This window comes from Pneumocystis carinii (assembly GCF_001477545.1).
Source record: "Pneumocystis carinii B80 chromosome Unknown supercont1.1, whole genome shotgun sequence".
NCBI classification, from domain to species: domain Eukaryota; kingdom Fungi; phylum Ascomycota; class Pneumocystomycetes; order Pneumocystales; family Pneumocystaceae; genus Pneumocystis; species Pneumocystis carinii.
Genome location: NW_017264713.1, coordinates 15915 through 28829, shown reverse-complemented (window position 1 = coordinate 28829; position 12915 = coordinate 15915). Strand labels below are relative to the sequence as shown.

Here is a 12915-nt window from a genome sequence, read left to right as displayed (position 1 = left end):
CCCAAAAATCTTTTAGGAACACGAAGCTAATAATTATATAGCAATTTTTAGACCTATTTATTCATCTATCTATTTATATAATCAAAATTAAAATAATTATGAAAAAAAATAAAATATCATATTATAGAAAAAATTAAAAATCTTAGAACATCTGAAGATAATAAATAAACTCAAAGTAGATATTAAGAAAAAGTATATTGATTATTTGCATATTTTCTTAAAATGTTTTGACATACGGCTGAATTTCTATTGTAAATAAAACCTTTTCATTTGTTTCTACAATAATTATATCTTCAATAGCAATATTACTAGTACTAATAAGTCCGCCATACTTCATTACTTGATCTTTCATATTCCATTTCATTCCTTCTGTTGTTACTATACATTTTTCACCAATTGGAACAAGTCCACAATGAGGTCCTAAAATTGATAAATCTAAATGTATCTTATTTATTCCTCGAAACAGTAAAAAAGTGACATTATATACAGAAAATAAATATAAATTAATCGGAGGAGTTAAAAGAGATGCGAGATATGCTTGATTTAACGATTCTAAAGATTGATCCACTCGACCAGAAAATGTACCAAAAACAATTACATCTGTAACCTTATACTATTTAGAAATTATATGCATATGTAGATCGATTACAGAAAGATTAATTGAGTTAATAAGATCTATAGATTTTCCAAAATCACTAGAATTCTGGTCAAAATTTTCTATAATTTTTACACCCTTTAATATTAATAATTCAATTATAAAAACAATATATATACCTTTGAACTATAGGCTTCTAAAACAAAACTAGACAAAGAATCCATATCTCCAATGATATAATCTGGAAGCTAAAAAATTACCTTCCTATTAAGAAACTCAAAATCAAAATTACAATATGAGGATTATCTTTATATAACATATAAAGCTGATTAGCACCACCATCAGCGCATATTTTCAAAGATGCTATTGTAATGAATATATGTATTAAGAATAATACTGAAAAATAAATCTACCTTTTTCCCATAATACTAAAAATTTATCATATTCCAAAGATAACGGTTGATTTAAAATAATAATAGCATATTTTTTAAAAACTGATGTAACTTTTCCTGACAAAAACTTTGAAGGAAACCAGCAATATTCATTCATTATTTTTAAAACTTTTTTTTTCTAAACTTATTTCTTACGTTAATTAAAGAACATTTACATTTTAATTTCTAATTTTATATATTTTATTCATCATGATCTACATAATATAATTCCAAACATAAATTAAAGGTATATTAATTGGAAATATGAAAAAGATCATATAACTTATCACCTTCTTCTGGATCTACAACTATTTCAAGAAGATCTCTAGCAAATTCTATAGTTTTATCATCAAATATATCTTTTCCATGATCATCTTCATCCTCAGCAAAGCTTAAACGAGTCATTGAAATAATGTACGCATATCGAGTCCACGGCTGTGCAAAATGAAAAGATATGTTGATAGGTGAAATAATTTCATGAAGAATAAATACAATAGATTTAATTAAATTTATTCTTGCATCATAAGCAAAAGAAGTCATAAAAAATATATACCTTTGCCCGAAAATTTCAGATGTACCATGAAAATTTATCAATTCTGCTAAACAACGACATAATTGCGACACAACAACAACATTTAAGCTAAGAAGATTTTTTCCATTCACAGAAGCTGACATAACAGTGTTCAAAAACGTAACAGCCTCCAATTTTAAATCCATAAGCTATCCGCAATTTAATTTATTCTTTTAGCAAAAATAACAAACCTCAAATACTTTATAATTTTCATATTTTTCAGTTAAATATCTACTTACAATATTTAATATTTTCGAGAAACAATCAGAAAAACATATTAATTCATCCTTTTTAACAGTATACTGAATATATTTTAAAAGAATAGACTTATTTAAAAAATTCAATGTTTTTTTAATGAATAATAAATTATGTAAAGGATTTAGCAATAACAAAATCTGATTAAACTCCAGGAATGAGGAAATTCTAATTGAAGATAAGATTAATATCTAAACATAAAAAACATACTTATATGTAATTTGTGTATTTTCTTGAGATAAATTTACAATGATATTTAAAATTTCTAAACACTTTTGAACTACAAATTCACCTATGTATCCAAAAACTTCAGTCTCTTTTGTTGCTTCTACCATATACTCTATTATTGTGTTTTGCAGCAACGTTAGTAAAGATTCAATTTTACCAACATTGACTAGCTCATTAAAGACATGTGACTGAAAAACAAAAATAAAATGTACAAATGATACCATATGTCTGATTGGTTCTTTCTAAAAACTTTAGTCATATATAGTAAAAATAAGATACAAACATAATTTTTCTCTAAACAAATTTTCCAAATAACCATTACATAATCCATTAAATAAAATAAAAAAACTAAAACAGAATTTAAAGTAGTAAGAGATCTACTAATAAACTTTATAACCATTGATGAAACAGATACAGAAAATCCAGGTAATGTATAAAAAGGAAGTATATCAAAAATTGTGCTATCATTATATTTGAAAATATAATCAATACGATAATCAAATAATTCCTCAATAAACTGTACCACAATAAACATTATCTCTTTTACTCATTTAATCTTCATACCTGAAGTTTTTTATTATCATTCATTCGTTGATGTATTATTTTTGATATTACTTGTAACTCTAAATTTTCATTGTTTTTTAAATGATAATTTCCCGTAATACATTCATATTCATGGACTGCATTATCTAAAGAAACATATTTCTTTAATCTTCGTTTTCGTTTTACTGGAGGATCTATAACCTTTTCTTCTGATTCAAAAGCTTTTTTTGTTGGAAATTCAAAAGGCATGTTAAACGAAGAATTCGCTTGTTTTTTAGGATTTTCAGACTGCGTAATTAATTCATCACCTTCTTGGAGTCCTTTTTTTTGAAAACGATTTTCGGTATGAACTTGGTCAAAGTCAACTTTCATTTTTTTCAAAGTAACAATATGTCTTTCCGATGAAAATGCATACTGTTTTTCAAAATTTTCTATAAAACTCATATGAAATTGTTCCTATTAACTAATTAAATTCTTAAAGATATAAATAAGTATAAGCACTTTATCAAATAAAGTTTGAGTTATTGCAAGTTCTTTAGACTTGGATCGAGTTACTACTTTAAACCCATCTTGTTGTAACTGAAAGTTCCTAATATATGATTGTGACTACATATTTTTAGAATCATTTAGTGCCGTGTATCAAAAACCTTTGTTATTTCATCTTGCAGAACTGTTTCTTTTGTATTTGCCACCTGCATATCTCCAGCTTTCTGTATCTGTTCATTACAGGATGCTGATTTCCCTTATCAAATCTTAGATTTATGTGTTAATAAACTTGATTGAATAGTTGTACCATAATTATCTCGTGGGTTCATATTAGACGATTGATACATTTTATCCCATTGGTTTATACAATGGTGTTTATCAATATCAGAAAAATCGGTCTGGATACTATTATAAAAAGTATTCTTTGTGTTTAAAAGCGATATATCTTTTTGTATACTCTCTCTATGAACATTATCTTGAGCATGAATTTGATCATATAAATGAAGCGGGTATTTTTCATAAGTATCTCTTGAAATATCAGACTTATATTTTAAGTTCATACTATATATTGAGAATATTATTAAATGCATACCTGATATTTTACTTGAATTTGATCTTGAATATCAGTTTGATTAATATAGAATTGGCACAGATTCCGATTATAATGTTGTGAGCAAATGTTAATTGCTTCATTTTCAAGTTGTTCAAGTTCTATAGAATCTAAATTTTCAAGAAGCGATGGTTCTAAATCTTCTAGAGAAGACGATTCTGAGTCATTAAGAGGTAAAAAGTCCATATATTTCTAGCAGTAAAATCACCAAATAATCGAAATAATTGATTAGGTCCAAGATCAAGCTTAGGGTTAGGATAGAGCTATTGATCTCTCCTTAATTCTTATTACTACGATGTGATAAAGTTACTTATCATTGCGTGTATTTCTCCTTTTCCTGATGTTTATTATAGAAACTGCATATTGTTTTTCTATTTCTGTATGATCTGTAATTGATGAAAAGCGCATTTTTTATGTTTTTTTCTGCAATTTAAAGTAGTATAAGCGAAAATAGAGAAGAAAATGCCTTCAATTAAGCTAAGAGTACATCTCAAATATCATTAATTAAGCATTATTTTATTAAAAATGAAGATCAAAAAAAGGATTGATTATAAATCAATATTGAAAACAATCTAGTGATTAAAGAAAAAAGTTTAAGAATTAGCTATTTGAATGAAGCAAAGTTAAAAATAAGGAAGACACTGGATTTAAGGATAATGATATACTATTAAAAATAGTAAAAGTTCGGAATGAATTAAAATAAATGTTAAAAGTCTCTAAATAAAATAAAATCTAATATATATATTATTTTATAAAAAACAATTGAATGGGATGAAAAGGAATATATAAAAAAGAAAGAAAGATCATTTAAATTTATAATCAAGATTTGTAATGGTTTTTATTTTTTAATAATTTTTCCTAATTTTTTGGGGTTTATAGAAATTGTTGGGGAAGAAGAAATTGTTGGGGAAGAAGAAATTGTTGGGGAAGAAGAAATCTATTGTTGGGGAAGAAATCTATTAATAAAATAACTATCAAGTTTAATAAAGGACCCGATGTAGAAGCATATTGTTGATTTTTATGCTATATATTGGGATCCTGAAATAATATAAGATGTTTTTTTCCATAATTAATAAAATTATAGTTCTAGGAATATTAATTTTAATTGGTGATTATGTTTTGGATTATTTTTATTTTTAACTATTTATAGTTCCTACTTATGGCAATCCAAACACGCATTTGAAAACTAGAAATTCTAAAGTAAACTCAGAAAATACGCCGTTTAAGGATTTTGTTGTCGAGTATGAAGGTATCTTTGCTTATATTTTGAAAGAAGATTATCAAGAAGATAATGCGTGTGAAAAAAAAATTAATGAATATTGTAAAGAATTGAGAGATATAGATACAGAATTAAATAAAGTTTATATTAAAGTTAAAGAAATTTGTGATAATATAAAACAAAAATGCGAAAACATAAAAGCAAAGATTCAAAAAAAAGTAGGTCAAATTGGGACTTTAATCGATGATTTGGCGAAAAAAATCCCCTTTTATAGAGAATGCGAACAATATTATCAAGAATGTATGTTTTTTGAACCTACAAAAGATGAGGCGGTCATAAGTTCCTGCATTTTCCTTAGAGATAACTGTTATTTATACAAGCAAAAACAGATAAGAAATGAAGTTGTTCTTAGAGCTCTTGGCGCTGATATTATTAAATCCGAAGATTTCGAGGGAAAAAAGCGGGAAATTTGTCCAATATTGACTAGACAGGGTGATGATCTAGTCTCATTATGCCTTGAAGATATTTTATTTGAAGATTTCAATAAAGATATTGATAGTTTTTGCGGTTCTTTAACTTTTTTCAATATTAATACTAGAAAAGAAGAAGTATGTCATGAAAAACTCGGAGTATATCCTCTTCTCAAAGAGAGATGTGAAAAGATAAACAACAAATTTAAGGGACTATGTGAGGGAAAGAATATTACATATAGGCCTCCAGTTAAAGATTTTAATCCAATTGATCCTGAAATGACATTGTTAGAGAAGATTGATCTAGAAAATCTTTATAAAGAAGGAAGAAATAGAGGACTAATTCTTGGAGCTTTAGAAAAAACGTTGGATGACATGTTAATCCGTTTATCTTCGAGTACTAAACCTGATGTTATGGAAAACAATTGCAAGAACGTATTAGAAAAAAAGTGTGGTTATCTTAAAACTATAAGCTCTGAATTTAAAGAATTATGTGAAAAAAATAAAATAGGAGAAAAATGTAAAGATATATTAGATTTAACTGATAAATGTAAAAAGCTTAGAATAAGACTTTATCTAGATGGAACTTCTACAGAATTTAAAGATATAAAGTCGAAACATTTATCTTACGATAAGCTTTCAACATTATTTAACGAGAATGAATGTTTACAGGTTATCTCGGAATGTACGTATATTAAAGGATCATGCGAATCTGATACGAATTACGAATGCCAAAATCTAAGATTGGCATGTTATAAAAAGAAAGAAGATCAACTATTCATTAAATTAATTGGAAGTGAGTTGTACAAACTTAATAAATTAGAATCGAATGATGAAAAGTTTAACAAATGCCAAAGAATAGTATTGGAAAAGTGCGCTACACTTAATAATAATAATATTGAGATTTTTATGAGATGCCTTCGGCCAAAGGAGATATGTCTTAGATTTGAAAAAATTATTTCGTCTCAATTGAAAGATCTAGAACAAGTTTTGAATGAAGTACGGGATTCTCCTAAAGAAAAGGACTGCATTAAATTGAAAGAGGATTGTGAAGGTATTTTGAAAGATTTAGGTTTAAATAATGGGAAATGCGTTACATTGAAAGAGCGATGTGAATATTTTAAAGTTACAAGAGAACTGAAATATGCGTTTTTGAAAGAAAAAAGTGATGCATTAGCGGATAATGAAAAATGCATGAAAGCCTTGAAGGATAAATGTGATAAATTACCTAAAGTGATGGGGGGGGGGGGTTATATCATGTTTCATGCGCTTTACCAGAAGAAACATGTAAATTTATGGTTTCAGAAGCTAAGAATCATTGCAATATTTTTAAAAAGAACCTGGAAAAACATGAAATTGTGAATAAAACTAAAAACGTAAATAAAACATTGGTTGAAGAAACCTGCGTACTATGGGATCCATATTGTGATCAACTTATGGAGAATTGTCCAGAGACATTAAAAAATGATTCCAGTAGCGCTGATGGGAAAGGAGTCTGTTTACAACTGAAAGAGAACTGCGAGCCATTCTGGAAGAAAAAACAATTGGAGGATGGGCTGACTCATGAGTTGAAAGGCAGTTTAAACAAGAAAGATGAATGTAAAGTAGCATTAGGAGAGCGTTGCGCTAGGTGGAAAGATGCATCAAATCAAACATTCAATGATCTGCTTGGTAATTGTAATGATACTACTAAGGGAGATGTCTGCGAAAAATTAGTTGAAAAAGTACAGAAGAGATGTCAAACTTTAAAAGACAATTTAGAAAAAGTGAAAAAAGAGTTGACAGAGAAAAAAAATGACTACATTAAGGCCAAAGATGCGGCAGAAAAATCTATGGAGGTAGCTAAGTTATTGCTATCGATGCCTCGACAAACTGTAACGCCAAGTGCGCAAAATAGCAATGTTTCTACGCCAGTGCCACCACCACCAGAATCAGGGCCATCATCAGGATCTCCATCATCACCAGAAAGGCCACTACAACCACTAAAAGTAGAGCTACCATCATCATTAGGTGGAACATCAGATACATCAAGTGAAAAGCAAAGCACACCAGATGAAACGCAAGGCACAACAGGTAAAACGACGAAGTATGCAAAACTTGGACTCGTTAAAAGAGAATATGTAGCTGAAGGAATACCAGAAGCAGAGGTAAAAGCATTTAATGAGACAGCAATAGCATTGGAGTTGTATTTGGAATTGAAAGAGGAATGTAAACCTTTACAACTAGATTGCGGTTTTAGAAAGGATTGTCCGCAATTAAGAGTTTGCGAAGAAATAGACATATTATGCGAACTGGAACCATTAAAAGTTGCGCCTCATCGTACAGAGAGAATAGAAGTTACGATGACGGAAACAAAGACCATTGAGAAGACCACTGAGACAATCACTGAGAAGACCAGTACGGAGACTATTACGATAACCGAGTCAGTAACTAGAGAAAAAGTAACAGAACCGTGTACAGTGGTACAGACAACGGATATATGGGTAACACGTACGTCATTGCATACGAGTACGATAACGAGCACGTCGATGGTGATGTCAACAGTGACATCAACAGTGACGTTGACCTCGATGCAAAAGTGCAAACCTACAAAATGTACTACTGATTCAAACAAAGAGACACAAAAAGAAGAAGAAGAAGTGAAACCGAATGATGGGATGAAAATAAGAGTCCCTGATATGATTAAAATAATGTTGTTGGGAGTGATTGTTATGGGAATGATGTAAAATGAATGAAAAAAATGTTAATAGATTGAAAATGTGCATATATCCATTGTTTATATATAATAGAAATGTAAATGAATGAAATGAAAAATAAACTTTTAATTATTTTAACACACAATCTTACTTCGAAACTATGCTTTATAGGGTAAAGTTTATGATTATGATAAGAATGAGTCTAAGTTTATCGTAGAAGAATAAGTGAGTTATATTGTTTATTTTTAAAAAGCTAGTAAACTTTATGATGAAAAAATTAACAAAATCTATTGCTTATCCTAAAAAACCAACAAAGTCTAAGTTTATTGCAAAAGAATTAATAAAATCTATTGTTTATCAAAAAAAAAAACTAATAAAATCAAAGATCATTATAAAAGAATTAATAAACTGTAAGTTTATTGCAAAAAAACAACTAAACTTTATGATTATCTTAAAAAAATTAATAAATTTGTTTATCGGAAATTAGTCTGTCGTTAGGGAGAGGCTAGTGGAGATTTGATAAGAGTAAATTGGAAGGAGTTTGATTGGAGATTAAAAGGATGGTTCAATTTAAAAGTATTTTTATTAAAAGTAACAAATTGGATAATGTTGAATTGATTTTTCATTAATTAGAACAAAAGACTAGAATTTAAAGATGTTTTTATTAAAAGTAAAATCAGATCAATTTCTATTTAAAAATAATAAATTAAAATGAAATTAAAAAAAATTTGTTAAAAACAGTAGATCAGATCAAAGTTTAAAGAAGGTTTTTATTTAAAATAAAATATTAAATTAGTTTTAAAGAATGTTTTATTAAAAATAACAGGGTTAATGGAGACGAATTGATTTTTATTAATAAAAAAGAGAGAAAAAACTAGATAGGGTTTTATTAAAGATAATAGATTATATGAAAATAAATTGATCATTTATTAGTAAAAACAAGGGGACAGATTAGAGGGTCTTGTTGAAGATAGGGTTAGGTTTAAATAAGTTCAATATTTTTAATGCTAAACTTTAAAAAATTTAAGAATTTCTAACTAAAAAGTTAAGAATTTCTAATTAAAAAGTTAAGATAAATAGTTTTTTCTTAACTTTTCGTCATGATCCTCAAGATACTCCTTACTCTTACTTTATACTGGATATATTTAGTTAGAGTAAGATGTGAAACGGTGCCAGTAGACTTTGAGAATAATGATTATTATCATTTTCATTTCTCAGAAGATGTTGATATTGAAGAGTTTTCGCGGGCGATAGGATTCAAATATCATATGAAAGTAGAATATCTGGATAACCACCATATATTTTTTATAGAAAAGAGTGTTTTAGAAGACGAAATTAAAGAAAAAATTGAGAATTATTTCAGTTTAGAAAAAGGAAGAAATGCAATAAATGGGTTTAATAGTGACAAGCTTTTTTATTATGAGAAACAAAAATTGGTCAAGCGAGAAAACAGGGCTCTGATAAGAGACGATATATATTTTGATAACCAAGATCTTTATAATGATGAAGTTGTCAATAATGTTGTAAAAGATCCGATGGGAGATCAGGCAGAAAAACCGACGGAAAATCAGGCAGAAAACCGGGCGGAAAATCTAACACAGAAGTTAGAGGAAATTAAAAAACAATTAAATATAAGTGATCCTTGTTTTGATAAACAATGGTATTTGGTATAGCTTATTCTTTTTTTTTCTTTAAAATCTGATTTTTTAATTAGTTCAATACGAAAGACCCTGGTGTAGATATAAATGTTACAGGTGTATGGTTACAAGGTTTGATATTTGTGTTGTTGGTTGCCTTTTAATGATTATAGGAATAACGGGAAAAAATGTAACAGTTGCCATTGCAGATGATGGTCTAGATTATACTAACCAGGATTTGGCACCAAATTATGTTTGAAAAACTATTATAAAATCACTATTTTAACTTTTTTCAGAATGCTAACGCTTCATATGATTTTGATTCTAAAGATTTCAACCCAAAACCTGAGAAGCCTGATGAAAGTCATGCTACTAAATGTGCAGGAGAAGTGGCGGCTGCCAGGAATACTCTGTGTGGGCTTGGTGTTGCATATGAATCTAATATTTCAGGTATTTTTCCTTGATTGGGACCAATCTAATATTGTTAAGGAATACGATTTTTGTCTTCTTCTCATGCGTTTATTCTTGAGAAAGATGCTGTTAGTTATAAACCGGATGTTAATCATATTTATTCTTGTAGCTGGGGACCTTCTGATAATGGAGATGTAGCTATGCCAATGTTTCCTACTACTTATTCTGCAATTATTAAAGGGATAAAAGAAGGAAGGAACGGTCTTGGGTCTATATATGTTTTCGGATCAGGAAATGGTGGGCATTTTGATGATTGTAATTACGATGGATATGCAAATAGTCCATATACTGTTACTATCGCTTCTATAGATTCAGAAGATAAAAATCTTTATTTTTCAGAGTCATGTCCTTGCATTTTGGCTTCTACATATTCTGGCGGAGAAAAAGGATATATTGTAATCTTTTCTTTTTTTTTTATAATAAATTGATCGTTTTAGTATACTACGGATGTTGGTACGACAAATTGCACTACTGAACATTCTGGAACTTCTGCTTCTACAGCGATTGCTGCGGGTATTATTGCTCTTGTTCTTTCAGTGAAGTAAGAATATCATTAAAATTATTTAACTAAAAGATTAGTCCTAATCTTACATGGCGTGATGTTCAAGCTTTGATTGTGGAAACAGCTGTTCCATTTAATATGAAGGAGTATGAATGGGATAAACTTCATTCTGGACGTTATTATAATAATTTTTTCGGTTATGGAAAACTAGATGCATATAGAATGGTCGAAAAAGCAAAAACATTTAAAACATTAAATGCTCAGACAATGTTTTCAACTCAACTAATACATGTTAATATGAAATTTCCTGAACCCAGTAGACGTATCACGAGCAGTTTTTATATTCATCGTGGATATCCTAAGCATTATAACTTTAAAAGTTTGGAATATGTTGGTGTTTCATTTTATTATAAACACCGAATAAGAGGTTCTCTGGAGTTTAAAATTACCAGTCCATCTGGAGTTACTTCAAAATTAACACGTGTACGTTTTCGTGATAATAAAAGTGGCACTTTTCGTTGGATTTTTACGACTGTAAAGCATTGGTATTTTGTTTCATTTTATGAAATAATAACTAATGATTTTTAGGGGAGAAGGCATTGTAGGTAAATGGACTATCGATGTTAGAGATAAAAATATGTGGGATGAACAAGGTTATATTTTTAATTGGCAACTTCATTTTTTCGGAGAGTCTATTGATTCAAATAAAGTACCAGTTCTTTCATATCCTTTTACGCATAAACAACCAACTACTACGCCTCCGCCAGATCCAGATGCTACGCCTCCACCAGATCCGGATGCTAACCTTCAGCCAGATTCAAATGCTGACCCTCAACCTCAACCAGATGTTAAGCCTCTGCCTTCATCAGATCTTGAGCCTCAACCTTCATCAGATCCTGGGTCTCCGCCTTCATCAGATTCTGAGTCTCCGCCTTCATCAGAACCTGGGTATCAACCTCCATCAAAACCTGGGCCTCAACCTCCATCAGAACCTCCGCCTCAACCTCCATTAGATCCTCGGCCTCCATCAAAACCATATCCTAACCCTCCATCAGATCCTAGCTCTCAGCAAGATCCAGATACTTCGCTTTCATCAAATCTAACTTCTACATCTTCATCAGAACCACCACCACTACCGCCACCACCGCCACCTGCACCTACACCACCGCCACCTGCACCTACACCTGCACCACCTCCACCGCCGCCGCCACCACCATCTCGGCCGGAACCACAACCACAACCGCGACCAGAACCACAACCACAACCACCAAAACCACCACAACCAGAGCCACCTGCACCTCCACCAAAACCACAACCAGAGCCACCTGCACCTCCACCAAAACCACAACCAGAGCCACCTGCACCTCCACCAAAACCACAACCGGAACAAAAACCAACATCAATAACTTCATCTACATCTACGACTTCATCGAGCAAAACTAAAATATCAACCACTCGAAAAGCTTCATCTACTAAAACTTCATCTACTACAAAAACTTCTACACGGCCGTCTCCTACTAAGGGCACTTCTACTGGATCAGGTGCTTCTCATCTTTCATTCTTCGAAAAAAGGCATTTGTTACTTCAAATGATATTATTGTTATTCTTTTTCTTATTTTTGGGTTACTCTTTTTAACCTATAGGATTTTTAAGAAAACGGACATCTCAGTGATAGACTTTCTATAATTGAAGCTCTTAATGAGGAGTCTAATCTAAATATATCTTAAGAAATCGAAAAGGCTGCTATGTTGAAAAAAACTCTTAATTCATTCAATATTAGTGATACTAGTGATTTTGATATGCATGAACAACATACTCTTCATATTTTAATAATTAATTTTAATTCTATTTATGTATATATTTTTCTAATATATTTATGTATATATTTTTCTAATATATTTATGTATATATTTTTCTAATATATTTATGTATATATTTTTCTAATATATTTATGTATATATTTTTCTAATATATTTATGTATATATTACTTCACCTATCATCCACCTTATGCTTTCTTGCTCCAACTTTGATATTATATCTTAACATTAAAAATATAAAGTTAGAATTGCTTAAAAAAGTGTTTAATCAGTTAGCCTATCCTATTTTCTTGAACTATTTTTAAAGAATGCGCTCAAATGTATTATATTTATTAGTATATTTTATAGAGGTTTTTTTCTGATAAAAAAGGTGATGATCATTG

At 29.6% G+C, this 12915-nt stretch overlaps 4 protein-coding genes across 4 annotated transcripts; 2 read left to right on the top strand and 2 right to left on the bottom strand.

Annotated features, from left to right (window-relative positions):
- Positions 1–171: 171 nt before the first annotated feature.
- T552_00007 (thiamine pyrophosphokinase) lies at positions 172–1183 on the bottom strand. Its single transcript, XM_018368629.1, has 5 exons — positions 1009–1183; positions 888–958; positions 775–843; positions 650–733; positions 172–607 (listed from the first exon to the last, which is right to left on the bottom strand). Exons 1-5 carry the CDS (start codon positions 1142–1144, stop codon positions 218–220), a joined length of 750 nt encoding a protein of 249 aa, XP_018227478.1. The 5' UTR covers positions 1145–1183; the 3' UTR covers positions 172–217.
- A 50-nt stretch (positions 1184–1233) lies between these two features.
- On the bottom strand, positions 1234–3945 carry T552_00006 (hypothetical protein). The gene is made up of 10 exons (XM_018368628.1): positions 3702–3945; positions 3417–3651; positions 3271–3365; positions 3125–3229; positions 2645–3079; positions 2364–2597; positions 2063–2322; positions 1789–2020; positions 1580–1746; positions 1234–1540 (listed from the first exon to the last, which is right to left on the bottom strand). Exons 1-10 carry the CDS (start codon positions 3903–3905, stop codon positions 1279–1281), a joined length of 2229 nt encoding a protein of 742 aa, XP_018227477.1. The 5' UTR covers positions 3906–3945; the 3' UTR covers positions 1234–1278.
- Positions 3946–4772: 827 nt separating this feature from the next.
- T552_00005 (hypothetical protein) lies at positions 4773–8181 on the top strand (the record flags this gene model as incomplete). The annotated part of the gene is made up of 3 exons (XM_018368627.1): positions 4773–4827; positions 4870–6695; positions 6746–8181. The coding sequence occupies 3 exons, from the start codon at positions 4773–4775 to the stop codon at positions 8132–8134; spliced, it is 3270 nt and encodes a 1089-aa protein (XP_018227476.1). The 3' UTR covers positions 8135–8181.
- Positions 8182–9158: 977 nt separating this feature from the next.
- On the top strand, positions 9159–12396 carry T552_00004 (hypothetical protein). Its single transcript, XM_018368626.1, has 8 exons — positions 9159–9771; positions 9819–9873; positions 9915–9994; positions 10038–10191; positions 10231–10607; positions 10650–10753; positions 10792–11259; positions 11303–12396. Exons 1-8 carry the CDS (start codon positions 9205–9207, stop codon positions 12348–12350), a joined length of 2853 nt encoding a protein of 950 aa, XP_018227475.1. The 5' UTR covers positions 9159–9204; the 3' UTR covers positions 12351–12396.
- Positions 12397–12915: the final 519 nt, after the last annotated feature.